General features: G+C 39.4%; 1 protein-coding gene across 4 annotated transcripts in view; it reads left to right on the top strand.

Annotated features, from left to right (window-relative positions):
- Positions 1-16,916: 16,916 nt before the first annotated feature.
- The window catches only part of LOC119515228 (transient receptor potential cation channel subfamily C member 4 associated protein), a 109,666-nt gene continuing 99,616 nt past the window's right edge, over positions 16,917-26,966 (top strand). For 2 of the 4 annotated variants that reach the window (XM_037811109.1, XM_037811108.1), the window contains exon 1: positions 16,917-17,123. In XM_037811109.1, coding sequence (XP_037667037.1) covers positions 16,956-17,123 — 168 coding nt within the window. In that variant the 5' untranslated portion in view covers positions 16,917-16,955. The remainder of the gene's footprint in view (positions 17,124-26,966) is intronic. The other 2 variants (XM_037811111.1, XM_037811110.1) reach the window with 1 other exon arrangement.

Here is a 26,966-nt window from a genome sequence, read left to right as displayed (position 1 = left end):
TGTAGCATTTTAATTGCCCTAGTTAAAATTGTTCTTAAATTGTTTTTAATGTTAGAAAAAAGCAATAATAAAGTAAAAAATATGAGAAGAGTTAAAATGATATGGGGTAAATACCAACTCTAATCAGCAAACTTCGACTTCATTTGAGTCTCATTAAAAAGAGAGTAAGACAGATTTTTTTTATAAAATATGATTTTGTCAAATGTACAAAACCAATAAAAATGACATATACCAATGTATATTGGTAATAATAATTTTTTGTAAATGAAAGTTTAAAACCTTCAAAATTAAAAAGACACTTGGAAACATGACATGCTAGTTACTTTCTTGAGTATTTTCAAAGAAAGAAAAAATACATAATGCAGTGGGCAAATTTTCCTAATCATTATGTGACTGTTAATGAGAAGGTCTTATTATTGTATTTGGTTGCATATTATGTGCCAAAAAAGAAAACTGCTCACATAGGTCCTGAAAAATGTTTGTTCTTCTGGCATGTATTTTGGTGTGTATAGTTTTTATGGTAAATCAGATGATAAAAATATATCTTAGAGATAATAAAATTTCTCATTTAAACTGTTGTAGATCTTTAGAAACAATGCTTTTTATGATGTTACAGTCTGGTATGGATTTTGAGAAAGATAAGTTGAAAAATTCACAAAACTTTATTTATGCATGTTATCAGTGGTAAGACCATTGTTTTATGTTGGAGAAGTTGTGGGTTTGCAGAACAATCATGCATAAAATACAGGATTCCCACATACCACCTTATTATAAAAATCTTGCATTGGTGTGGTACATTTATTACAATTGATGGAAGCACATTTTTATAATTGTACTGTTAACTATAGTTCATGGTTAAACTTAGGGTTCACTGTGTTGCACAGTTCCATGGATTTTTTAAAAAAACTTTTAATTCCAGTACCATATATACAACCTAACATTTTCCCTTTTAACCACATTCAAATATGGTAAGATCATTTTAAGGAAGGTCTAGTTATGTTGTTTGGTTAACCTCTTCACCCAAAACTGTACTAAAAATGTTTGCAGAATTGACAAGTGCAATTTTGGTCAATATAAATTATTTCAGAAAATTGTAAAGGAATTATATGAGATATGTTATATTTGACTGAAAATATAACAAAGGTATTTAAAAATTGTTAGAAGCGTCTAAAAACAATGTTGTTTGGAATACTCTTTTATGTGTTGTAAGGTATTGGAAAACAAAAATTTCCTGCTGAAATTCATGTATGTGTTGAAGTAGCCAATCCCTTGAAAATCGTTTTTCAAGGATTAGAGCTAACCAAACCACTTATTGTATCATTATCAAAGTTGATTGGTTGTCTTAAAAGAAAGTACACAGCAGGTTATAAGAATATAAGCAATGTAGTTGAAAAGAAATGTCATTTGGAAATGTTTTCAAAGTTGTTTTTTAGGTAACAATGTTGGCCTATTTACCTGATATCTTTTGACATTCTTAGAGAATTAAATTAGAGACTCCTTGGGGAAACTATTCCAACATGTCAAGCCTATCCAAGCATTACAAATGACATGTTATGACAAACAAGATTCCAAAATATATATACACCACTGGATCTGCGATTCTCAAAGTGTGTTCCCTGGTCCGGCAGCATCAGCATCACCAGGGAACTTGTTACAAATGCAATTTGAATTGAATGAAATAAAATTACAGATATCATTTCACCTCATCTCCTGTATAAGTGTTTATGCTGGCCTTATAGTGTGAGTCAGGGAAAGTTACCTCTTTATGGTCTTTGGAAGAAATGGTGTAAAGTTGGCATTTCTTCCTTCTTCCTAGTTATAAGATTATTCCTATTTTCCATTACTTCTAATCTCCATTTAGGTAAGTGTGATTTTCTAGAAATTTTTCCATTCCATCTGTATTTTCAAATGTCTATGCATAAAGTTGTTCTTTATATCCTCTTAGAACCTTCTTAATACTGAAGAATCTGAAATGACGTCCCCTTTTTAAATTTCTGACATTAATTCCTGGTTGGAACCCACTCTGTTTTTCCTCCTGGAGTCTGTTCTGATTTGGATTGATTGCTTTCTAGGATTGCAGCACAGTGATCTGGGGTTTCTTTTCCTTGTATCTGTACCCCTTTAAAAAAACAGAATAATTATGGTTATAAAAGATGTTAACTTTCAGGGAAGCTGGGTGAAAGGTGTAAGGGAACTCTCTGCACTATCTTTACAACTCTCTGTAAATCTAAAGTTATTACCAAATAAAAAGTTTAAAAAACCAGAATAATGGTACTAATCCACTTATTCAGCAAGCTCCTCTCAGAAGGACTTGGGATTGTTTGCAAGACTTGACTCCACCAGAGAATGAGAATTTGTCACCTGGGAGGAGGTTCCAAAGAATGTGGTACAGACTCAGAGGCAATGGATTTTATTTAGACGTTTTTTTTTTTCTTTTTAAAAGATTTTTTTTGCATTGTTTCCCAAGAGGAATTTCAAAAAGTTGCTATTACAACTTTGTTGGAATAATTATACAATTCAGGGAAACAAGGATTTGAATTTTTTTTGAACTGTATTTGTATTAAAAGGGAAAAAAATTGAACTGTTTTACCGGTCTATCAGATGCAATTTACTTAGGGAGGAAAGATGACCACTAGAACTAATTACAGAACAGTACAAAAAGGTTTGTGAGCAAGGGTTAAGCTGTGAGATTCTGACAGGAAGTGCTTTGAGAGTTTTGAAGAGGGAAGGAACTTACTTAGTTTTAAAGGAATTGTGGGATTTGTAGTAGTTGATGGATCTCACCTTCAGTGTGCTAAAGGGCTTCTAAGGACCCCAGTCTGCCTGAAACATGAGGGCACGTGAAGGTGCTGTGGGACTTGGAGTTGAATAGTTGGGGATAGAACTGGATTGTGCACAGCCTTAAAAACGCTAGGATAAAAATGCCTCAGGGGTCTGGGGCAACACTCATAATCAAATCCATTAATATACATTTTCAATTAAATGAATGGGTCACATTAAATTGGGGTATGGATTATAATTTGCCTCTCAACAGGTCAGGTTAGGTCTGGCCGCAGATGAATTTGTTTTTGAGAGCTTTTCAGATTTCAGATTTAAAAAGAAAGCATTGTGAGTCTATGTGTCATTCCTTTTTTATATAATGATCATCTAATCTGAGTTCAGAAATACCCTCTTTCTAATCCATTCTACATACAGTCAGAATCATTTTTTCAAAATATAACTTGCTGACTAAATGTAATATGATATCCTGGAAGGAAACACAAAGGAAATCCGAATAAAGTATAGACTTTAATTAATAATTATGTATCAGTATTGGCTCACTAGCTGTGATTAATTGACCACAATAATTTAAGATGTTAACAATAGGAGAAAGGTGTGGCGTATATACAACAGGGTATATGGGAACTCTGCACTATCTTTGCAACTTTTCTGTAAATGTAAAACAATCGTAAAAGAAATAGTTTTCTCTTTCTTTCTTTCATGTATATAAATGTATTCTAAAGGGAAAATAAGTATACACGTATATGTATACTTATATATATGTAAACTTATAAAAATACAATCTTTTATTTGAAAATCTAAAAAAAAATGCTAGGATAAGGCCTTTGAATTTTACATATTCATGAACAGAATATTTAAATGATAAAAGTGATATAATAATAATAGCAGCTAACATTTCTCAGTTAGCTGATAAATGTTGTGTTTTATCTCATATACAACTCAGAAAACCCACTGAGGTAGGCACTGTTATTTTCTCCATATATAAATATGCAAACTGAGGCTTAAAAAAGTTAAGTCCCTTGCCCAAGCCAGGATTCTAATTGCTTATTTATATGTCGTATTCCACTAGACTATGGGCCCCTTGAACATGCAAGGGGCCCATAGTCTAGTGTTTGTCTTATTTGCAGTTGTGTCCCCAATGCGTAGCACAGTGACTGCACATAGTAAGCCCTCAGTAATATTTGGTGAATGAATGAAATTCAAATATGACATGCTGTGCTGGTTTGAATCTGTTACGTACCCCATAAAAGACTATGTTTTTTTAATCCATTCTTGTGGGGACAGACCTATGGTGGGTGGGACCTTTTGATTAGATTGTTTCCATGGAGATGTGACCCCACCCTTTCAAGGTGGGTCTTAATCCCTTACTGGAGTCTTTTAAGAGAGCTCAAGGAGTGAGAGAGCTCAGAGAAGCTGAGAGACATTTTTGAGAGAAGCTAAGATACATAATCCAGAGTTTACCCCCAAGAGAAGCAAGCAAGGGCCTACAGGAGTTAAGACTGAAGCCCAGAGAAATTTTGGAGAAAGCCACTGAAACCAGAAGCTAAACCTGGGAGGGAAGGTTCAGCAGAGCCAGCCATGTGCCTTCCCCTGTGACAGAGGAACCCCAGATGCCATCAGCCTTTCCTCAGAGAAGGTATTTACCTCTTGATGCCTTAATTTGAACATTTTCGTGGCCTTAGAACTGTAAGTTTGTGAACTAAAAAATCCCCATTGTAAAAGCCAGTCCATTTCTGGTGTATTGCACTTTGGCAGCGTTTGCAAACCGGAACACATGCCTTTATTTATAATAGCAGGTATCCTATTATAATGTGATATGTTGGTTTATGGACTCCTTATCTCATGCCTATTTGTTGAGATGACATGTATCAAACACTTGGCACATGACTGGAACATACATGGTAGATCTTTTATGAATGTTAATTTTTTCCTTTCTTCCCTTCGTATTTGTGATACCTACCACAATTCCTGATACATAGTGGGTATCCAGTGAAGGGACTCTAGACAACTTGGCTGGAGGCTATGCAGCAATTGAAGAACCTCCTAGAAAAATTAATGTGTGTGTGAATGTATAGCTTTATTGGGGCACTGTATGTGTGTTCAAACTTTCGTCACAAGGGGTCTTCAATCCCCTAAGAGGTAAAGAACTAGCTAGATTCTGGTCAACCAAGATGGTAGTGTAAGATGCTCTAGGGTGTCATCCCCACAAAATTTTTAAACAACTGGCAAAAACAGACAGAGCCATCTTCCTCCCAACTCAGGAAAACAGTTAAAGGATTGCAGTAACTGCCCAGTGCTGAATCAAGAAAACCTAGCTTTAAGGATAGTAGGAGAAGCTTGTGGCACCCTTGCTGGGCCTCCCCCAACTCCTCCCTGAGGTCTATGCAGACCGCTTGTGCTCCCATTGTGGGTCCCTGGCCCTATTCCAGAGGGAGCAGAGTGACTCCTATGTGCATACTGGGGGGCCTGTGTGTCTGTGCCAGTCGAATGACAGGCTAAAAGCTTGAACCAGTAAATTCCTCTCAGGCTCGCCCCCAGAATTTGCCCTTGAGGACGAAACAGCTAAAGCAGTATAAGAAATAATTGTAGAGTCACGGTGTCGTCTACTCTGCGGTCACCTTGCGTTTCCCCTTCCTCTCGCCGCAGCCCTTGGGCTCAAGGAGCAACCTGAGCTAATTGGGAGGACAGTTTTGCCAGATATAAAATTCTTGTTTGGGAACCTAAGATGGCGGCTAGGTGAGACAGGGCAAAAAAAAAAACACCTCCGTGAAAAATACTAGGTAAAAGCCAGAAAGTGACCTGTAACACCAGTTCCAGTGACGCACCAGCCGGACAAGGTCTGCTAAATCCACAGGGATTGTGCATTTGGTGAAACCGGGAGTCTGCATTGTGAAACAAGTGAGTAAGCCAGCTGAAAGTCCGGCAGCTGTGCTGCGATGTGGGGAAACTGCGGATTGGCCTATGGAGACGGACTAGTTCTTTTAAAAACAAAAAACAAAAAAACCCAGGAGTGGCTGCAGATACGGTAGTGAGAACTGCACAGTGAAGCACTGCAGGAGCGGGCTGTAGTCAATGCCTCGGTGTCTGGCGTGGAGGATAGCCCTCTCCACACCCGTTGCTGATTGTCTCGGGGCCAGGGGGACAGAGGGGAGTCAAAAGGAGAAAGAAACCGCGCCCCTTGCAGCCATCTCCCCGGTGGGCTGGAGACACTCCTGCCTGGGGATGGAGCCATAGCCCAGAGCTGCGCCAAGAGTGTTTCCCACAGCATTGTGCACACACCACAATATCAGCCGTGGACAGTGGCCTTTAGTGTACCCACAGCTAATTGTCCCGGAGCTGGGAAGGCAGAGCTGTGCGAAAAGGGGGAAATTAACACGCCCCATTCACTCATCTTTAAAGCAGGCTGGGAACGCCCCTGCACAGCCAGTGGCCCAGGGCTTCCCTGGAGGCCGGCGCGCACTTGTGACGTGGCACAGCCTTCCCTCAGCAGAGGTCCTGGAAGAGCATGGCTGGGAAGGGGGACCTGCTCGGAAATCCCAGAGACCCTATGCCAATACCAAGGACTTGTGGGTCAGCGGCAGAGACAATCTGTGGCAAGACTGAAATGAAGGCTTAACTCTTGTAACAGCCTTAAATCTCCAGGAACACATGGGAGTTTTGATTATTAAAGCTGCCCTGCCTTCCTAACCACCAAAACACACGCCCCGCATTCAGGGCGGACAGTACCAACAACACACCCAAATTTAGTGCACCAATTGAACCCCACAAGAATCAGATCCCCACACACCACAAAGATGAAGTCAGGGAGAACTGACTTGAGGGGAATAGGTGACTTGCGGATGCCATCTGCTGGCTAGTTATAGAAAGTATACTCCACCAAGCTGTAGATCTGACAAATTAGAGATCGGTATTTTTTATATCTAGAACGAACCCTATCAAGTAAAGCAAATGCCAAGAGGCCAAAAACAACAGAAAATCTTAAAGCATATGATAAAACCAGACGATACAGAGAACCCAAACCCAAAACACCCAAATCAAAAGATCAGAAGAGACACAGTACTTGGTGCAATTAATCAAAGACCTAAAATCAAACAACGAGAGCATGGCACATGACATAGAGGACATGAAGAAGAACATGGCACAGGATATAAAGGACATGAAGAAGAACATGGCACAGGATATAAAGAACATAAAGAAGATCCTAGAAGAGCATAAAGAAGAAATTGCGAGAGTAAATAAAAAAATAGAAGATCTTATGGAAATAAAAGAAACTGTTGGCCAAATTAAAAAGACTCTGGATACTCATAATACAAGATTAGAGGAAGTTGAACAATGACTCAGCATCCTCGATGACCACAGAATGGAAAATGAAAGAACAAAAGAAAGAATGGGGAAAAAAATCGAAAAAATCAAAATGGATCTCAGTGATATGACAGATAAAATAAAATGTCCAAATTTAAGACTCATTGGTGTCCCAGAAGGGGAAGAGAAGGGTAAAAGTCTAGAAAGAGTATTCAAAGAAATTGTTGGGGAAAACTTCCGAAACCTTCTACACAATATAAATACACAAAGCATAAATGCCCAGCGAACTCCAAATAGAATAAATCCAAAGAAACCCACTCCAAGACATATTCTGATCAGACTGTCAAATACTGAAGAGAAGGAGCAAGTTCTGAAATCAGTAAGAGAAAAGCAAGTCACCACATACAAAGGAAACAACATAAGACTAAGTAGTGACTACTCAGAGGCCACCATGGAGGCGAGAAGGCAGTGGCATGACATATTTAAAATTCTGAGAGAGAAAAATTTCCAACCAAGAATACTTTATCCAGCAAAACTGTCCTTCATATTTGAGGGAGAGCTTAAATTTTTCACAGACAAACAAATGCTGAGAGATTTTGTTAATAAAAGACCTGCCCTACTTCAGATACTAAAGGGAACCCTGCCAACAGAGAAACAAAGAAAGGAGGGAGAGATATAGAAAAATTTAACAGACATATATAGAATATTACATCCCAAATCACCAGGACACACATTCTTCTCTAGTGATCACGGCTCTTTCTCCAGAATGGACCATAAGCTGGGACATAAAACAAGCCTCAATAAATTAAAAAAAAAACAAAAAACAAAAAACAATTGAATATATTCAAAGCAAATTCTCTGGCCACAATGGAATACAAATAGAAGTCAGTAATTTTTTATTTGTAACTCCACTATTTACTTCCTACAGGATATAAAATACATAAACTATAATGACAAATCAGTGGTTTTGGACTCAATGTAAAATATATAATTTTTTGACAAGAACTACATAAAGGTGGGGGAATGGAGGAGTATAGGAACATAGTTCACATGTCTTGTTGATCAGAGAATATGACCATAGAGATGAAAAGTAGAGTATGGGTTCCGAGAAGTGGGGGAAGGGGCAATGGGGTGTTAAGAAATGAGTGTAGGGTTGCTGTTTGGGGTGAAGGGAAATTTCTAGTAATGGATAGTGGGAAGGTGATAGCATTATAACATTCTAAATGTGATTAATCCCACTAATGGAATGCTAGGGAGGGGTTGGATTGGGAAGATTTAGGCTGTATATATGTTTCCACAAGTGGGAAAAAAAAAAAAAGAAAAGAAAAGCAAAAGACCGTCTAAATAGGCAATGACAATTAAATGCCAAGGATGATCCTGGATGGGATCTGAGGATGGAGGAGAGGAGGCTCAAAGGGACACAGTTGGGACATAAGGGAAAAAAAAAAAGGAAATATAGAATGTAAGCTTTGTATCAGTGTTGAATTTCTTGAACTTCTTAGCTGCGCTTAATGGGATTGCAAAAAAGAATGTTTTTGTTCATGGGAATTGTATATGTGAATTATAGTGTTTGTTCAAGGATGTGTGCAGCTTGCTCTTATATGTTCAGAAGACAGAGCAATAGATGATGGATGATAGATAGGGAGGGAGGGAAAGAAAGAAATGGTGGTGTGACAGGATGTTAAAGTTGGTGGATCGGGGTATTGGGAGGGGGGTCGGGGTATGCTGGAGTTCTGTGTATGGGTTTTGTATTGTTTTTGCAACTGTTCCTATAAGTTTGAATTTATTTCAAAATAAAATTAAAGAAAAAAAAAAGAATTGTAAGTCAAAGTGACCTGGGGTAAAGGATTACCTGTTTAAGTCATACAATAGAACAGCCAGGCTGAGGAGAAAGTATATTTTACAGGGAGTAGAGGAGCATTTGAGCTCCTGCTAGGGTCATAAACAAGAACAAGCCCAAGACAAGACACAGGGTCAGAAAACACCGAGAGGACTCTGCACTTCATGTTCTCCTCAGGCTGATCTTCAATCAGTAATCAAAAACCTTCCAGCAAACAAAAGCCCAGGACCAAACGGCATCACTGGTGAATTTTACCCAACATTCCAAGAAGAATTAGCACTAGTCCTGCTCAGGCACTTCTGAAAAATTGAGGAGGAGGGAGCACTACTTAACTCATTCTATGAGGCCAACATTGCCCTGATACAAAAACAGGTAAAGATAACAGAAGAAAAGAACATTATGTACCAATATCCCTTATGAATATAGAAGCAGAAATCCTCAACAAAATACTAGCATACCAAATCTAACACTACATTAAAATAATTACACACTATAATCAACTGGCATTTATCCCAAGTATGCAAGGATTTTCTTACAACTTAAGAAAATCAATTAATATAATATACTACATTAACAGAATGAAGGAAGAAGCCACATTTGAATCTCAATTGTTGCAAAAAGGCATTTGACAAAATCTAGCACCCCTTCTTGGAGAAAAAAAAAAAACACTTAGAAAACTAGGAATAGAAGGAAACTTCCACAATGTGATAAAAGGCATATATGAAAAACCCACAGCTAACAACATACTCAATGGTGAAAGACTGAAAGCTTTCCCTGTAGGATAAGAACAAGACAAGGATGCCTACTGTCACCATTGTTATCAACATTGTACTAGACGTTTCCCCAGAGCAATTAGGCAAGAAAATAAATATAAGATATCCAAGTTGGAAAGAAAGAAAGAAAACTTTCCTTATTTGCAGATGATATGATCCTATTAGAGAAAATGTGAAATATCCACAGTAAAGCTACTGGAGCTAATAAACAGATTCGGCGAAGTGGCAGGGTACAAGATCAACAAGCAAGAATCAGTTGTGTTTCTATATAATAATACTGAACAATTGGAAGAGTAAATCAAGGAAACAATTCCATTTACAGTAGCAAGTAAAAGAATCAAATATCTAGAATAAATTTAACCAAGGATGTAAAGAACTACAAAGCATTGCTAAAAGAAATCAAAGAAGACCTATATAAATGAAAGGACATGCTTTGTGTTCATGGATTGAGAGAATGAATATTTTTAAGATGTCAATTCTTCCCAATGTGATCTGCACATTCAATGCAATACCAATCAAAATTCCAGCAGCCTTCTTTGCAGAAATGGAAAAGCCAATCATCAAATTTATATGGAAGAGTAAGGGGCCCTGAATTGCCAAAATCACTTTGAAAAGGAATGAATTTGGAGGACTCGCTCTTTCCAATGTTAAAACTTATTAGAAAGCTACAGTAATCAAAACAGCATAGTACTGACACAAGGACAGGCATATAGACCAATGGAATTGAATTGAGAGTTCAGAAATAACCACCTACACCTATGACCAATTGATTTTGTATAAGGGTGCCAAGTTCACTCAATTGGGAAAGAGTAGTCTTTCCAACAAATGGTGCTGGGAAAACTGGATATCCAGATACAAAAGAATGAAGGTGAATCCCACGTCACACCTTATGTAAAAATTAACTCAAAGTGGATGAAAGACCCAAATATAATAGCCAAACTATAAAAACTCCTAAAGAAAACCTAGGGAAGCATCATCAGGACTGTTTTAGGCAATGGTTTCTTAGACTTTACACCAATAGCATGAGCAACAAAAGAAAGAAGAGATAAATGTGACTTCATGAAAATCAAAACCTTTTGTGCATCAAAGACTTCATTATAAAAATAAGATAACCCACAGAATGGAAGAAAATATTTGGAAAACACAAAACTGATAAAGGTTTAACACCCAGAATATATAAAGAAACTGTACATTTCAAGAACAAAAAGACAACTCAATTAAAATATGGGAAAAAAAGACTTGAATGGACATTTCTTCAAAGAAAATATACAAATGGTCAAAAAGCACATAAAGAGGTGCTCAATGTCATTAGCCATTAGGGAAATGCAGTCAAAACCACAATGAGATACCATTTCACACCAATAGAATAGCTACTATAAACAAACAAACAAACAAACAGAAAATAGCGAGTGAGGATGTGGAGATGTAGGAACACATGTTCATTGTTGGTAGGAAGACAGTCTGGCAGTTACTCAGAAAGTTAAGTACTGAATTACCATATGACCCAGTGATACTACTTCTAGATCTATACCCAAAGGGACTCAAACAGATATTTGCACAGCTATGTCATAGTAGCATTATTCACAATTGCCAAAAGGTGGAAGCAACCCAAGTGTGCATCAACCAATGAATGGATAAGCAAAATGTAGTATATACATGAAATGAAATATTATTCAGCCATAAAAAGGATGAAGTTCTGATACATGTAACAACATGGATGAATCTTAAAGTCATCATGTTGTGTGAAATAAGCCAGATACAAAAGGACAAATATTGTATGATCTTACTGACATGAAATAATTAGAATAAGCACATCATAGAGTCAGAAATTATAATACAGGATACCAGGGCATGAGTGGGGTGGGGAATAGGGAGTTAATGATTAATTGGTATAGAATTTCTGTTGGGGATGGAAAAGTTTTGGTTATGGATGTGGTGATGGTAGCTCAACATTATGAATGTAATTAATACCACTGAATTATATATTTGAATGTGGTTGAAAGGGGAAATTTTAAGTTATCAATATATTACTAGAATAAAAAAATTAAAATCCATAGGACTGTACAGTGCAGTGAACCCTAATGTAAACTATGGAGTATAGTTAATAGTATAATTGTAATAATATTCTTTCATCAAATGTAACAGAGATACCATCTGTTCCAGGTTTGCTGCAGCTGCTGTTATGCAAAATGCCAGAAATGAATTGGCTTTTATAAAGTGGGTTTATTTGGTTATAAATTTACAGTCCTAAGGCCATAAAAGTGTCCAGCTAAGGCATCAACAAGAGGTTATCTTCACTGAAGAACGGCTGATGGCAATCCGGAACACCTCTATTAGCTTGGAAGACACATGGCTGGCGTCTGCTGTTTCTTTGCTCCTGGGTTGCGTTTCAAAAATGGATTCTCCAAAATGTCTTTGGATCTCTCTTAGCTTCTCCAGGGAAAACTCTGGCTAACATCTCCAAACATCTCCAAGCATCTCCAAGTTTCAGCCCCAGTGTCTGCTCTTAGCCTCTCTCCAAAATGTCCCTCTCTGCTGCTCTGAGTGCCTTCTGATTGTGAGCTGTCTTCTAGGACTCCAGTGATTTGAGACCCACCCTGAACAGGTGGGTGTCCATATCTCCATGGAAATAATTTAATCAAAGTTCTTGTCCACAGTTGATTGAGTCATGCCTCCATGGAAATACTCAATCAAAAGATTAATGCCTGCCCTCACAAGATTTCATTAAAGAATATGGCTTTTGGGTGATATAATATATTCAAACCGGCACACCACCTATTGCAAAGAGTTAATAGTAGGGAACTCTGCATGTGTGAGAGGGATTTTAAGGGAACTCTGTATTTTCTGCATGGTTTTTCTTTAAACTTACTACTTCTCTAATAAAAAAGAGGGGGCAGAAGTCAAGAGCCTTGAGTGCCTTGAGTGTCATTTGTTATATTTAAAAAAAGGGTTAAGAAATGTTTTTGTAGAAGGAGTGACTGGCTGTAGAAGTGAAAGAAGAATCTATCTATGTGGGGTTTGGGGCAGAGATTTAGAGTGACTATATTTTCTGAATTCAGACTGGATTCAGACTGGATGAGTGCAAGTTCCACTGGAGCCATTAGAAATTAAGATTGTCCCAGAAATGCTAAAATTTCACAGGAATGGGCATGGAAGAGCTATCTCTGGTCAAATTTGGGACAATTTGAACATTAAAAAGAATAATGAATGAGAAATAAAACATACATTCCAAAAAAAACCTGAAAAAGAATGCTCAGAATGGCTTTATTCATATTAGCCTCAAACTGGAAATAAGGCAAATATCAATATGATGATGGATATACCAATTGTGTATGAATATACACAATGAAATAATTCCCAGCAGTAAAAAGGAGCGAACTATGGACACACCTAATATGGATGAATCTCAAAAACATGCTCAGTGAAATAAGTCATGGAAATATGGACGATTAAATACTATATGATTCCATTTAAATGAAGTTCTAGAACAGTCAAAATTAATCTATGATGTTAAAAATCAGAACAGTGGTTGCCTGGGGGACATGAGTTGACTGGGAATGAGCATTAGGGAACTTTCTGGAGTGATAGAAATGTTCTACATCTAGATTGGTGTGTTGTTACATGGATATATACATATGTCAAAATTCATCAAATTATACACTCTAGATATGTGCATTTTACTGTATGTAAATTATACCCCAATAAAACCAAAGGGAAATAGAATAATGATAGTAATAGATTATAATGCATTGAATAAAACAGAGTCAATGTGTCCACAGTGATAAGCCAGATGAAAAGTGTAGGGGGAGCTCTTTTTCAGGAGAATATCATCTAAAGAATGGCGAAGAAATGGTAGAAAATCACCATTTTGCAACCACTAGCATAATAATCCAAGAAGTGATCATCAAAATATGCTACAAACTACTTGGTAAAAGGTAGTTGGGGAACAAGATATTCTCACAGTCTTGAATTATAACCCCAGAGATTACTTATTAAACACAAAAAGGAAAATGTATCTTTCCAATAAAGACATTAGCCAAGTGATCAAATTTAGCATCATCAATAATGGGGCAAATTTATATTATTTCCTCCTGATGTGAAGCAATGGGAAAGACACACCGTCACCTATATAGTACTCTTCCCTCCAAAATTTAACCCATATCTAGGCATTAGGAAACAATCACGTGGATCCATATGGAAGACATTCTACAACACAATTGGCCTGGACTCTTAAAAGCTACCAATATCCTGAAAGAAAAAAATTGAAGGGGCACTTTTAGTTTTCTAGGCTGCTTAAAACAAATACCATAAGATGAGTTGGCTTTTAACAATAGGAATTTATTAGCTTACAGGCTTACAGCTTTGAGGCCGTGAAAATGTCCAAATAAGATGCTTTCTTTCTGAAGAACAGCTGCGGGCAATCCTGGACTCCTCTGTTACATGGCAAGCCACATGGCAGTGCGGGACACTGATTACGTGCTTCAACTTGGCGGGCCTGGGCTGGGGGACCTGATCAGCCCCTGGGGAGGGTGGTGGGCACGGGCGACAGCGCCCTCCGCAGCCCCCCGGGCCTGGGAAAGTGAGGCCGGAGGCAGGCCCCATTTCCTCACCCAAAATAACACTGTTAGGGGAGGCTTGCCGGAGGGAACCGCCTTTTCCCCACCCCCTTATCTTGCCCGGACACTCCCCGTTGCCAGTGCAACTCCCATTACCACCAGTGCGCATACATTGTTGCCAGACACCGTTACCGGAGCAACTCTCGCCCCTTTTCAATCAACCTCCACGCCCTCTCAGAACCAATCCAAGCCTTTAACCTCTACAGCTACCCCGCCCTCTAAACGCCTGATATAAGCTTGTACTCTCCCCTAATAAACTCTCTCTTGGTTTCTTCACCCTAAAAGAACCGTGTCCCGCCTGTTCCTTTCTCGCCGCCCTCCATACTTTGCACGCCACCCCGCCGGGGACCTGGCCAAGTCCCCCGCCTCGCCCTCGCCTCCGGGAAAGAGCCCCCGCCGCCGGTACCCTCCGAGCAATCCTGGGAGCCTAGGATTTAGCAACCGGCCGCCACCCCCCCCCCCCAGACGAATCAACTGCGACCGCAGGCAGCATCTGCTGGTCTCTCCCTTCTCTTCCAGTTTTTATTGGTTTCAGCTTCTTGCTTTCATGGGTCTCTTTCTCTCCCCTCCCTGCTGCCCCCCCCCCCAGTATTCATTTATAAAGGACTCCAGTAAGAAAATTTAGACCCATCCTGAATGAGGTGGGTCACACCTTAACTGAAGTTGCCTCATCAAAAGATCCTACTTACAATGGGTCCACACCCACAGGAATGGATTAACAGTAAGAACATGCTTTTCTGGGGTACATACAGTTTCAAACTACCACAGGGACTCTTCTATATTAAAAGATACTAAAGAGACGTGGATACAAATGCAATGTGTGGTCTTTGATTGAATCCTGGAGTGTGTGTGTATGGGGGTGGGGGGAGGTGTAAGGGACATTTTGGGGGCGATTACAGATATTTGAATATGGACTATATATTAGATAGTATTATATGAATGTTAAATTTCTTGGTTGTATTGGTATTGTGGTTATCAGGAGCATGCCCTTGTTCTAGGAGATACATGCCGAAAGTGAAGAGTCATGGTAAAAAAGATATATATTATAGATGTGTATATGTATGTATATATGTGTGTATATGTGTAAACATACACACAGAATGGATGATAGATATAAATTATTAACAATTAGTTAATCTCAGTAAAGGTTGTATGAGTGTTCATAGTACTATTCTTTCAAATTTTTGGTCAATTTGAAATTTACCTCCCAAAAAGCTGAGGGAAAATAAGATAATGCAAATGAAGTGCTTGGCCAATGGTGAGTCTCAATAAAGGATAGCTCTTATACAAGCGTACAGGCAACATGAGGGCGGGGGCTTTTGTTTCTTTTACTGAGCACTGTGTCCCCAGCATCTAGAACAGTGCTTGGCCCGTAACTTGGTAATCAACAAATGTTTTTTAAACAAATCATTGAAAGACTGTACATTAAAAATGCAATTTGAGAAAACCTCATTGTCAAAATAACACCACAGGATGATGAGTATATACGTGGTAAAGCTGTTTCTATGGCCTGAATATAAGTGTGCCAGCTGCTTTGATTAAAATGAATTCTCTACAAAAAAAGAAAATCTGACTTAAAAAAATTGCCCAGAAAATCTGTCTGCCCCACTGAGATGAATTTGGCTGTTCATTTGTAACATCCCTGTCTAGTTAAACAACTTGGGATTGTCGTGGAAAAAAAAAAGCTAGCCATTTCGGGAGCTTCATTTTTTTCTAGTGTTGACCCAAATTGACATCAATTGGCCCCTTGTGGAGGGATGGAAGTGGGGGTACTACGCCCTCTGGTGGTGTGAAATACTCAGCTGGTTTCTATAGAAAAGGTGAGCAGAACAGATGAAATGCAAACGCCTCTTCCCAGAGGTTTCTGGATACCTGTCTCCTTACTTTCTAGTCATATAGTGTCATTCAGGACTGAATTTGATGTGATCATTTTTGACTCAGTGAAGAGCCATAACATCGCGCTCCTTTCCTTCGTGGCTTATCCAGTTTGTAATTGTGCGTTTCTGCACAGATTTGCTGTCTTCCCCTATAGTCTGCAATCCATGATCACAGGGATCTAGGCGGTCTGCTCACCACGGTGTCCCCAGTGACCAGTTCGATGTGCGGGGCAGAGCAGGCCCATAGGAACTATCGAACGACTGAATAGGCTCCCAGAAACCACTGAGTGAATTCACTGACGAGGGCACTGAGGCGCAGAGGGAGAGTGTGGTGGCTTGTTTCGAAGTCCGCGTGAGTCAGAGGCGGAGACAGGAAGGAATCAGACCCGGCGTCCTGACTCCTGATCTGGAGCCCAGGGTCTTTTCCTGGCCAGCTGGCAGCAACGTCCTGACACCGGCAAAAAAATGGGAACGTGCGCACGCAGGCACTTGTGTTCCACTTCCGGGTCTCGCCGAGACGCGGGACGCATGGGCCGGCAAAACCAGAGACGCTAGGCGCAGGCAACACCACGTCCCTCTTTGCACCTGCCCCAACTCAGAGTGAGACTACATTTCCCAGCAGCCCTTGCGGCGTGCGCGTCCCCTGCCACGCGGCTTGCGCCTCCGCCGTCCGTCCGCTGGGGGCGCTGTAGCGATCCCACTGCGGCCCGGTAGAAATCTCCGCGGCCCCAGGGCCGCTTGCTTCCTGTTTGTCCGACGAGAAGACATGGCGGCGGCTTCGCCGGCGGCTGGGTCTGGGGCCGGCCGAGGGCGGCGGGCGGCGGCAACGGTGGCGGCCTGGGGCGAATGTGGCGGCCGGCCGCGGCCCGGGAACATTCTGCTACAGCTGCGGCAGGGCCAGCTGACAGGCCGGGGCCTGGTGCGGGCTGTGCAGGTACGGAGCTGGCCCGGAGGGGCGGGTCGGGTCGGACCGGGCGGGAGCTGGCGGGGGGCCGGGGAAGAGGCCTTCTGGCTGCAGGGCTTCCCTGTGGGCAGCCTGGACGCTGTCAGTCGCTGCGGGGCCCTGGGCAGCGGCCTGCTAGAGGCCCCGGATCAGGGGCCGAGCCGGGCTGGGATGATATGGCCATTGATGGCGTGTACGAGCTGTCGGCCCAGCGCCTGGATCCTCTCTTCTCTGCGCCACGTCTACAGGTCTCGGCGACCCTGGGCGAATTTGCTTTAGTCTTTACGGGTCTCGAGTTTCACCCCCGTGAGTTAGGTGGGAGGTCATCATTGCAGCCCCCAAACGGTTTCCAAGCGTATCATAAATGACACTTTCTCACAGAGGCCTTTCTTTGACACTCCCCACACACACCTTCTAAAGTAAGTCCCCATTGTTATTCTGTCACAACCCCGAATTCGTTTCGTTCACGTTATTTTTTTAGTCTTTAATTACATATTTCTTTGTTGTCTGGTGTTTTTTAGCCTGTCTCCCACATGAAGCTGAACTCCAGCGGGTGCAGGGACTGTCTGTTTTGCCAACGTAGAACGTCATGATTCAGAGTGAGGGCTCTTGAGTCAGGCAGGCCTTGTTTCAAAGCTGTGCCCCGCCCCCCACCCCTTTTGCATGAGCAAGTTTCCTCTCTGTGCCTCAGTTTCCTCAATTGTAAAATGGGGATGATAATTAGTAACCTATCTCTTAAGGTGGTTGTGAGAATCAAAGGAGACAATTGTGTAAAGCTTTAAGTACCTTTCCAGTGCATAGTAAGAGGTAAAGGCTAATCAGTTAATATTAATGTTATACTTAGTATTTGGCCTGTAACAGATGCCCAATATATGAGTAGCAATTTTTTTTTTTTTGAATCAGTGAAGGATACTGCTTTCAGATAAAGTAGGATGGATACGACCTGTTTTCCTCCTCCTCATCAAAATTCCTTACTGAGTCCGGTATCTAGGGACAAATCTTTACTGAGCTCATACTTTGCGTCAAGCATAATGCAAGGTATATAGTATCTTTAATCCTTAATCTTTTGAATTAGGTGTTAGGACTCTTATCTTGTAACACAGATGAGAAAAGGCTCAGGGATGTTAGGTAACTTGCTCCTAAACACCCATCTTGATAATCCTGAGTTTTGAAGCATTTTAGGAAACCATTTGTTTCCAGTGCTGGATGGATTGGAACGGGAGGAGACTGGAGAAGCTCACAGGATAGAAGGCTACTGGAGTGTTCTTGAGCCTGGATTAAGCTGGTTATTATGGTAATCAATAATTGTATACAGGTGTGGGAGCTATTTCCGCAGTTCTGGATCATCTGCCCAGAACTAGAATGCAGATAAAGTGAAGACCTGTTGTCTTTCAAATGTCTCCCTTCCTGGGAACTTTCCTTGATTTCTTCCTTGCCACAATCCCCCACCCCACAGAATAAATTATTTCCCCACCCATATTTCCATTGTGTAATAGATAATAAGCATATACACTATGGCTTCATGGTATATTAGGATAAGACCAGATTTTGAAGTAAGATTGACCTGAGTTGAATCCTAGTTCTGTCACTAGCTGAGTGACCTAGGTTAACCTCTCTGAGCTCAGTTTCCTCATTTCTAAAATGGTGATAGTAACATATACCTCATAAGGCTGGTAGGAGGATTAAGTGAAATAATATTTCTGTAAAACTTAGCCAGTATGTTTGCATGTAGTAGATGTTCAGTAAATAGTGGGTTGTAGACCAGGTTTAGTATTAGACTGGTTTATTTTATTAATTTTATTTATTTTTATTTTATTTTAACTTTATTTTAATTTAATTTAATTTAATTTTTTTTTAATTGAGATTGTTCACATACCATACAATTATCCAAAGATCCGAAGTGTACAATCAGTTGCCCACGGTACCATCATACATTTGTGCATCCATCACCACAATTAATTTTTTTTTTTAATTTTTAGAACATTTTCATTACTTACACTGAGTTTCTTGAGGGATTATGTCTTATTTTTCTTTGTATCTGCAGAGCCTAAAACAGTGCCAGGCACTTGATAGATAATAAATTTTTTGAATTGAAATACTATATCTTTGGGGTTCAGTGTTGCTCTGTCTGTGTGTGTACTCACTCCCTAAACAGTCCCATAGCTTTAATCCAGAGACAGATTTCCGGAATTCAGATCCTGATTCTGGCACATACTTGCTGTGTGTCTTTGGGTAAATTACTTAATCTCTTTATGCCTCAGTTTCTCCATTTGTAAAACAGGGAAAATAATAGGACCTAACTTCTTAAGTTTGGGGTGAAGGCCAAGTGAATTAATACTTAAAAAATACTTAAAACTATGTCTGAAACATAGCATGCTCTAAAGGTTAACTTATATTATTAATAAATACTCCATATTCTAATGGATCCTGAATCTATATTTATATTTCTGATCTCTCCCTTTATCTCCAGGTGGGTATATCCAACTGCCATCTCAGCCTCTGTACTTAGATATCTATTGGATATCTCTGACTGAATGTTTTGAAAACCAAACTTCTTAATCCTCTCCCACCAAACCTGATCTTCCCCAAGTCTTCTCCATTTCCCTAAATTGAATTTAAGAGAAGCTTAGGAGAAGACCACTGGCCATATGATTTAGAATCAGCCTGCCCTAGTTGGATTTTAGTTTTGCCTTATTTTATTCTGTCTGTTTCAGTTCTGCCCTCTGTTGTGGTGATAAGATATGCTGGTACAATGTTTCAGAGTTCACAGAACACTTTCACATTCATCAGCACGTTAGATCTGTCAAGTAAATCAGAGCTTATAAATCCCTTGTTTAAGACCCTCCAGCAGTATCCCATTGCAGTTAGAATTAAATCCAGATTCCTTAACATAGGTGTGCAGGGCCCTGCATGATCAGTAGTTGGGGGAAGAGGACAGATTAGGTAAACTGTAGATTCTATGGCAGTATTCCTTGCATTACAGGTCCACTACCCGTAGAGAGACTTCTTCAGATTTGGCAGTCTGATGACAGGCTTGGTTATAGGATCCCTGTTAGTTTCCCAATGCTAATCATATATTGGGCACCTGTTATAAGCCAAAAACTAATTGCTTCCTTCATGATTATTGGCATTTCTAAATTCCATCTGTTATTTACTTAATTTTTTTATGATTGACTTTTTTAGGGTCTTTCAAAAATATTATTAAATTTTTTTAAAATAATGTTTTAGCCTCATTCTCACTCAGCATTAGTATTTATGAAACCCAGGGGTTGAAGTCGAATACAGTCTTCCCTTACCTGTTAAGGGTAATTTGGTACTGAAAAACCCCTTTGTTAGGATATAGTCTCATAAATTAAAAATGTAAATACCATTAATTTCAACAGAAAGTTTTTGTATTCATAAGTCTTAGAGTCACTCCTAATTTTATTGGAGCAACACAGATCTCATTAAGGCAGACACATATGTGCAGTGCTTAACATTTGTTATCAGAACAACCTAACTTAGTATTTAATCTTCATTAATTACCCTCTAAGATAGCTGTTTTCTTGCACTTTATATGAAATATATATGTATATGTATATACATATTTATTTAATTAAATAATTTCCAAGATTTCCTAACACTCCAAACCCACTGAGCAGCAACTCTCCCTTCCCCCTTTTTGCCATCCTCTGGTAACTTCTAATCTACTTTCTGTCTCTAGGAATTTATTATTTCCAGATATTCCATATAAGTGGAATCTTACAGCATTTGTCCTTATGTGCCTTGCTTATTTCACATAGCATAATGTTTTCACAGTTCATTCAAGTTGCAGCATGTCTCAGAACTTCATTTCTTCTTTTAGCTGAATAATATTCCATTGTGGGTAGGTACCACATTTTGTTCATTCATTCATCTGTTGATGGACACTTGGGTTGTTTCCACCTTTTGACTACTGTGAATAATTCTGGTGTGAACGTTGATGGACAGGTTTCTGTTTGAATCTGTGTTTTCAGTTTCTTTGGATATATACCTAGGAATGGAGTTGCTGGGTCATATGGTATTTCTGTGATTAACTGTTTGAGGACCCACCATAGTGCTTTCCACAGCAGCCACCCCATTTTACATTCCCACTAACAATGCACCAAGGTTTTGATTTGTATTTCCATAATGGCTAATGTACTGAGCATCTTTCACATACATCTTGGCCGTTTGTATATCTTCAATATGATATTTTGAGACTTTAAGATATCTTATACTTGGGACTAAACAAACAAGTAAGATACTCATTTATAGTTATGAAATTCAACTAGTAAATATTTAAAAAGAAAAGTAGTAAAGTCAAAAAAAGTCAATGGAAACTGCAAATGTCTGGAAATATCACATTCACTAGACAGGTAGACAGCTTAGGGTGCATAATGTAAGAGATTATCACTGCTGTAAACTGGCACACCACAAGTACTCCAAGAGGAAAATGCATATAACATCTGCCAGTAATTCAGCTGAGAAGATGACTGGATGGATGGTGGTTCTTTCATCACGATGTTCAGTTGTTCACAAGGACAACAAAATCCACATGATTATTTTTAAATGAGAATAAATGCCTTGTAAGACATTGTAGAGGTAGTAAAAGAAATTCCTGTGAAGTTGAATATTTGGAATATGATTGGTTGTATTTCTGGGTATCATGAGACTTGTAATGAAAAACAGAAGTGCCCTGCCCCACTCCTTACCACCAAGTCCCATGCTCTGGAGGCAACAGCTGTCTTTACTGTAGCTGTTTCTTTAAGTGGGGAAGGGTCCAGGAAACAGGAGAGCCAGTGTTTCTAAATAATATGCTTATCAGGCCATTTCTTGGCTCTTCAATTTTAAATACTATCTATTTTCTCCTCTTATAGAAGATTAGGATTTATTTCACAGCACTCTGTGCCACATGTTTCATTTCCACCCAACCTCCCAGTGTAGTTATATCATAGTTTTGGCTGTGTTAAGTATTTACATGATGATTAGATTGTGATATAATTATTGTTTTCAGCAGTGACATAGTGTACAACAATTATATTTATTTTGTATAATTTTTTGTTTTTCTTAGAGTTAAAAGCACCCTATTTCCTCCTTTTTTATTGAGGTAAATTATACACAGTAAAATTCACCCCTTTTAGTGTACAGTTCTATAAGTTTTGAAAACTACATATAGTTGAGTAAATATAGAAAATTTCCTCCTAATTATTATCCTCTTCCCCTACCCCTAGTCCCTAGAAGCCATGTATCTGTTTTCTGTCCCTGTTTTTTGTCCTTTTCCAGACTAGCATGTAAATGGAATCATACTATATGTAGCCTTTTGAGTCTGGCTTCTTTTAGAAGCATAATAATGCACTCCTTTAAAATTTACTTTGCTTTCTGACTGCTTATAATTTATTCCCAAATTTTAAAACTCTATTTTTATTTTTATTATTTAAAAAAAATTCTTGGGAGCCTTCCATCCTCCTGCTCTAGTTTGTACTGGTTACTTTATATAGCTGAATTCTTGGGACTTCTCTTCACCTAATCCAGAGGATTTTAATCTGCTTTTCTCATGTTTTCAATTCTTTCTCCTGAATCCTGTGTCTTCTTTTTTCTTAAGGAAGTACATTCTCTAGTAGCTTCCCAAGAAAGAGTGCATGGGATGTAACTTTCTTTTTTTAACCTTGCATATCTGAAAATGGCTTTTATTCTGTCTGACACTTGTTTGTTTAGTTTAGCAGGGTATAGAAGTCTAAGTTGAGAGTTATTTTCCCTTAAATTTTTTAATGATGTTGTTCCATTGTCTTTTTGCAGTTAATGTAACTATTGAGAGGTTCCTTTCTGATTTCTGGTTCTTTGTATATGAACTATTTTCCAACCCTACACTCCTGAAAGCTTTTAGGATCATCTCTGTCTCTGGGGTTCTGAAATTTAATTATGATGTGCATTGATGAGAGTCTTTCTTTTTATTCACTGTGCTGGGCACTTTATATAAGTATATATTAGAATACAACTATTAAAAATTCAGTTATATCACCTGACATTATCTCCTGCTGCAAAATATTGGACCAAATGTTCTCTTAGGATCTTCCTTTTTTAGGACATTGTGTTCTTCTCTGAAATTCGGACTGTGATTGCTTTGGAGAGCTTCCTGGAGTAGAGGTGAGACTTGAGTTGGTTCTGAAGAATGGGTAGGCTTTGAAGAGAGTAGCAGAGATATTTTTGGCACTAAGGTCATCACTGAGAAAGTCCTCAGAACTGGTTATTAGAAAACTGGGGAGTGAAAGTAAAATGCCTGTGTAGGGGAAAGATGGGAGATAAGTTTAGGTAGGGTGAGAATGGGGTAGAGAAGGTAACTAACATTTTGTTGAGCATTCACAGTGTGCCAAATGTGCCAAGATTTGTTTTTTAAAGTTTACTGTTCAATATTAGAACTATAAGAAGCTATAATAAGTAGTAACACAAACATCCATATATCTGCCACCAAGCTTTAAAAATGTAATATTGGGAGAACCTAAGATGGCAGCTAGGTGAGACAGGGCAAAAAAACACCTCTGTGAAAAATACTAGATAAAAACCAGAAAGTGACCCAGAACACCGGTTCCAGCGTAGCACCAGCCAGACAAGGTCTGCTAAATCTACAGAGACTGTGCTTTTGGTGAAACTAGGAGTCTGCATTCTGAAATGAGTGAGTCGGCTGAAAGTCCCTTGGCTATGCTGCAGTGTGGGGAAACAGTGGGTTGGCGTTTGGAGATAGACTAGTTCTTAAAAAAAAAAAAAAAAAAAGCCCGGGTGCAGCTGCAGATACAACGAGAGCAGGCTGGGATAACGCCTCGGTATCTGGCATGTGGGATACCCCTTCCCACACCCACTGTTGATTGTCTCGGGCCCAGGGGAGCAAAGGGGAGCCAAAAGGAGAAAAAAACACACGACTTGGAGCCATCTCCCCAGCGGGCGGGGGCACTCCTGCCTGGGGCTGAACTCGCAGCACAGAGCCACGCCAGGAAACTCAGTGTGACAGGGAGTCTTTCCTGCAGCACTGCGCACACGCCACAATATCCACCGTGGACAGTGGCCTTTAATACGCCCACGGCTGATTGTCCCGGAGTTGGGAGGGCAGAGCTGTGCAGAAAGGGGGAAGTTAACACGTCCCATTCAACTATCTTTGAAGTGGCCTGGGAATGCCCTTGCAGGGCCTCCCTGGAGGCCGGCATGCACTTGTGACGTGGCATGGCCCTCCCTCCCTCAGCAGAGGTCCTGGAAGAGCACAGCAGGGGAGGGGGAACCACTCGGAAATCCCAGGGTACCTACGCCAATACCAAGGACTTCTGGGTCAGTGGCAGAGAACAGCCTTAAATCTCTGGGAACACCTGAGAGGTTTGATTATTAAAGCTGCCCTTCCTCCCTAACCGCTCAGACACACGCCCCTCATTCAGGGCGGACAGCACCGACAACACACCCAAATTAAGTGCACCAATTGGACCCCACAAGAATCAGATCCCCACACACCACAAAGACAAAGTTGGGGAGAACTGACTTGAGAGGAATAGGTGACTCATGGATGCCATCTGCTAGTTAGTTTGAGAAAGTGTAGGCTACCAAGCTGCAATTCTGACAAATTAAAGATCAAGTAAAGCAAATGCCAAGAAGCCAAAAAAAAAACAGAAAATCTTAAAGCATATGATAAAACCAGACGATATGGAGAACCCAAACCCAAACATTCAAATCAAAAGATCAGAAGACACATAGTACTTGGTGCAATTAATCAAAGAATTACAGACAGGCAATGAGAGCATGGCACAGAATATAAAGGACATGAAGAAGAGCATGGCACAGGATATAAAAGGCATAAAGAAGACCCTAGAAGAGCATAAAGAAGATATTGCAAGAGTAAATAAAAAAAAAAATAGAAGATCTTATGGAAATAAAAGAAACTGTAGGCCAAATTAAAAAGACTCTGGATACTCATAATACAAGATTAGAGGAAATTGAACAAGAGATCAGCCTCCTTGAGGACCACAGAACAGAAAATGAAAGAACAAAAGAAAGAATGGGGAAAAAAATCGAAAAAATAGAAATGGCTCTCAGGGGTATGATAGATAAAATAAAACATCCAAATTTAAGACTCATTGGTGTCCCAGAAGGGGAAGAGAAGGATAAAGGTCTAGAAAAGAGTATTCAAAGAAATTGTTGGGGAAAACTTCCAAAACCTTCTACACAATATGAATACACAAAGCATAAATGCCCGTTAAACTCCAAATAGAATAAATCCAAAGAAACCTACTCCAAGTCATATTCTGATCAGACTCTCAAATACTGAAGAGAAGGAGCAAGTTCTGAAAGCAGCAAGAGAAAAGCAATCCACCACATACAAAGGAAACAATGTAAGACTAAGTAGTGACTACTCAGCGGCCACCATGGAGGCGAGAAGGCAGTGGCATGACATATTTAAAATTCTGAGAGAGAAAAATTTCCAACCAAGAATAATTTATCCAGCAAAACTGTCCTTCAAATTTGAGGGAGAGCTTAAATTTTTCACAAACAAATGCTGAGAGATTTTGCTAATAAAAGACCTGCCCTACTTCAGATACTAAAGGAGCCCTACCGACAGAGAAACAAAGAAAGGAGAGAGAGATATAGAGAATTTTAACAGACATATATAGAATATTACATCCCAGGTCACTGGCACACACATTCTTCTCTAGTGATCACGGATCTTTCTCCAGAATGGACCATATGCTGGGACATAAAAACAAGCCTCAATAAAATAAAATTTAAAAAAATGAATTTGTTCAAAGACATTCTCTTACCACAATGGAATACAAGTAGAAGTCAATAACCATCAGAGACTTGGAGAATTCACAAACACCTGGAGGATAAAAATGAGGGGGAGATGAAAACATTCGCGGATAATCAAAAGCTGAGGGACTTCATCACCAGTAGATCAGTCCTATAAGAAATGCTAAAGGGAGTTGAGCAGGCTGAAAGGAAGGGACACTAAACAATTGACTTAAACTACATGAAGAAATAAAGATTTCCAGTAAAGATCACATGGTAAATATAAATACCAATACTACTGTATTTTTTACTTATAACTCCACTATTTACTTCCTACAGGATCTAAAATACATAACTGTAATTATAAATCAGTAGTTTTAGACTCAATGTAAAATATGTAATTTTTGACAAGAACGACATAAAGGTGGGGGAGTGATGGAGTATAGGAACATAGTTTATGTGTCATATTGAAGTTAAGTTGGTATCAAAGAAAAACAAGATTGTTATAGATTTAAGATGTTAAATGTAAGCCCCACGGTAAACACAAAGAAAGTATCAGAGAATATGACCATAGAGATGAAAAGTAGAGTAGGGATTCCGAGAAGTGGGGGAAGGGGCAATGGGGAGTTAAGAAATGAGAGTAGGTTTTCTGTTTGGGGTGAAGGGAAACTTCTAGAAATGGATGGTGGGAAGGTGATACTTCTAGAAATGGATGGTGGGAAGGTGATAGCATTGCAACATTCTAAATGTGATTAATCCCACTAATGGAATGCTAGGGAGGGGGTGGAATGTGAAGAATTAGGCTATATATATGTTTCCACAATTGAAAAAAAAAAAAAAAGTCTAAATAGATGACAATTAAGTGCCAAGGATGATCCTGGATGGGATCTGAGGATGGAGGAGAGGAGGCTCAAAGGGATACAGGTGTGACACAAGAAAAAAAAAAAAGAAATATAGAATGTAAGCTTTATATCAATGTGGAATTTCTTGAACTTCTTAGGTGCACTTAATGAGATTGCATAAAATAATATTCTTGTCCATGGGGAAGGTATATGTGAGTTATATTGTTTGTTC

The sequence above is a fragment of the Choloepus didactylus genome, chromosome 19, assembly GCF_015220235.1.
Source record: "Choloepus didactylus isolate mChoDid1 chromosome 19, mChoDid1.pri, whole genome shotgun sequence".
In the NCBI taxonomy this organism is placed as follows: Eukaryota; Metazoa; Chordata; class Mammalia; order Pilosa; family Megalonychidae; genus Choloepus; species Choloepus didactylus.
This window is presented reverse-complemented; position numbering and strand designations above follow the sequence as displayed.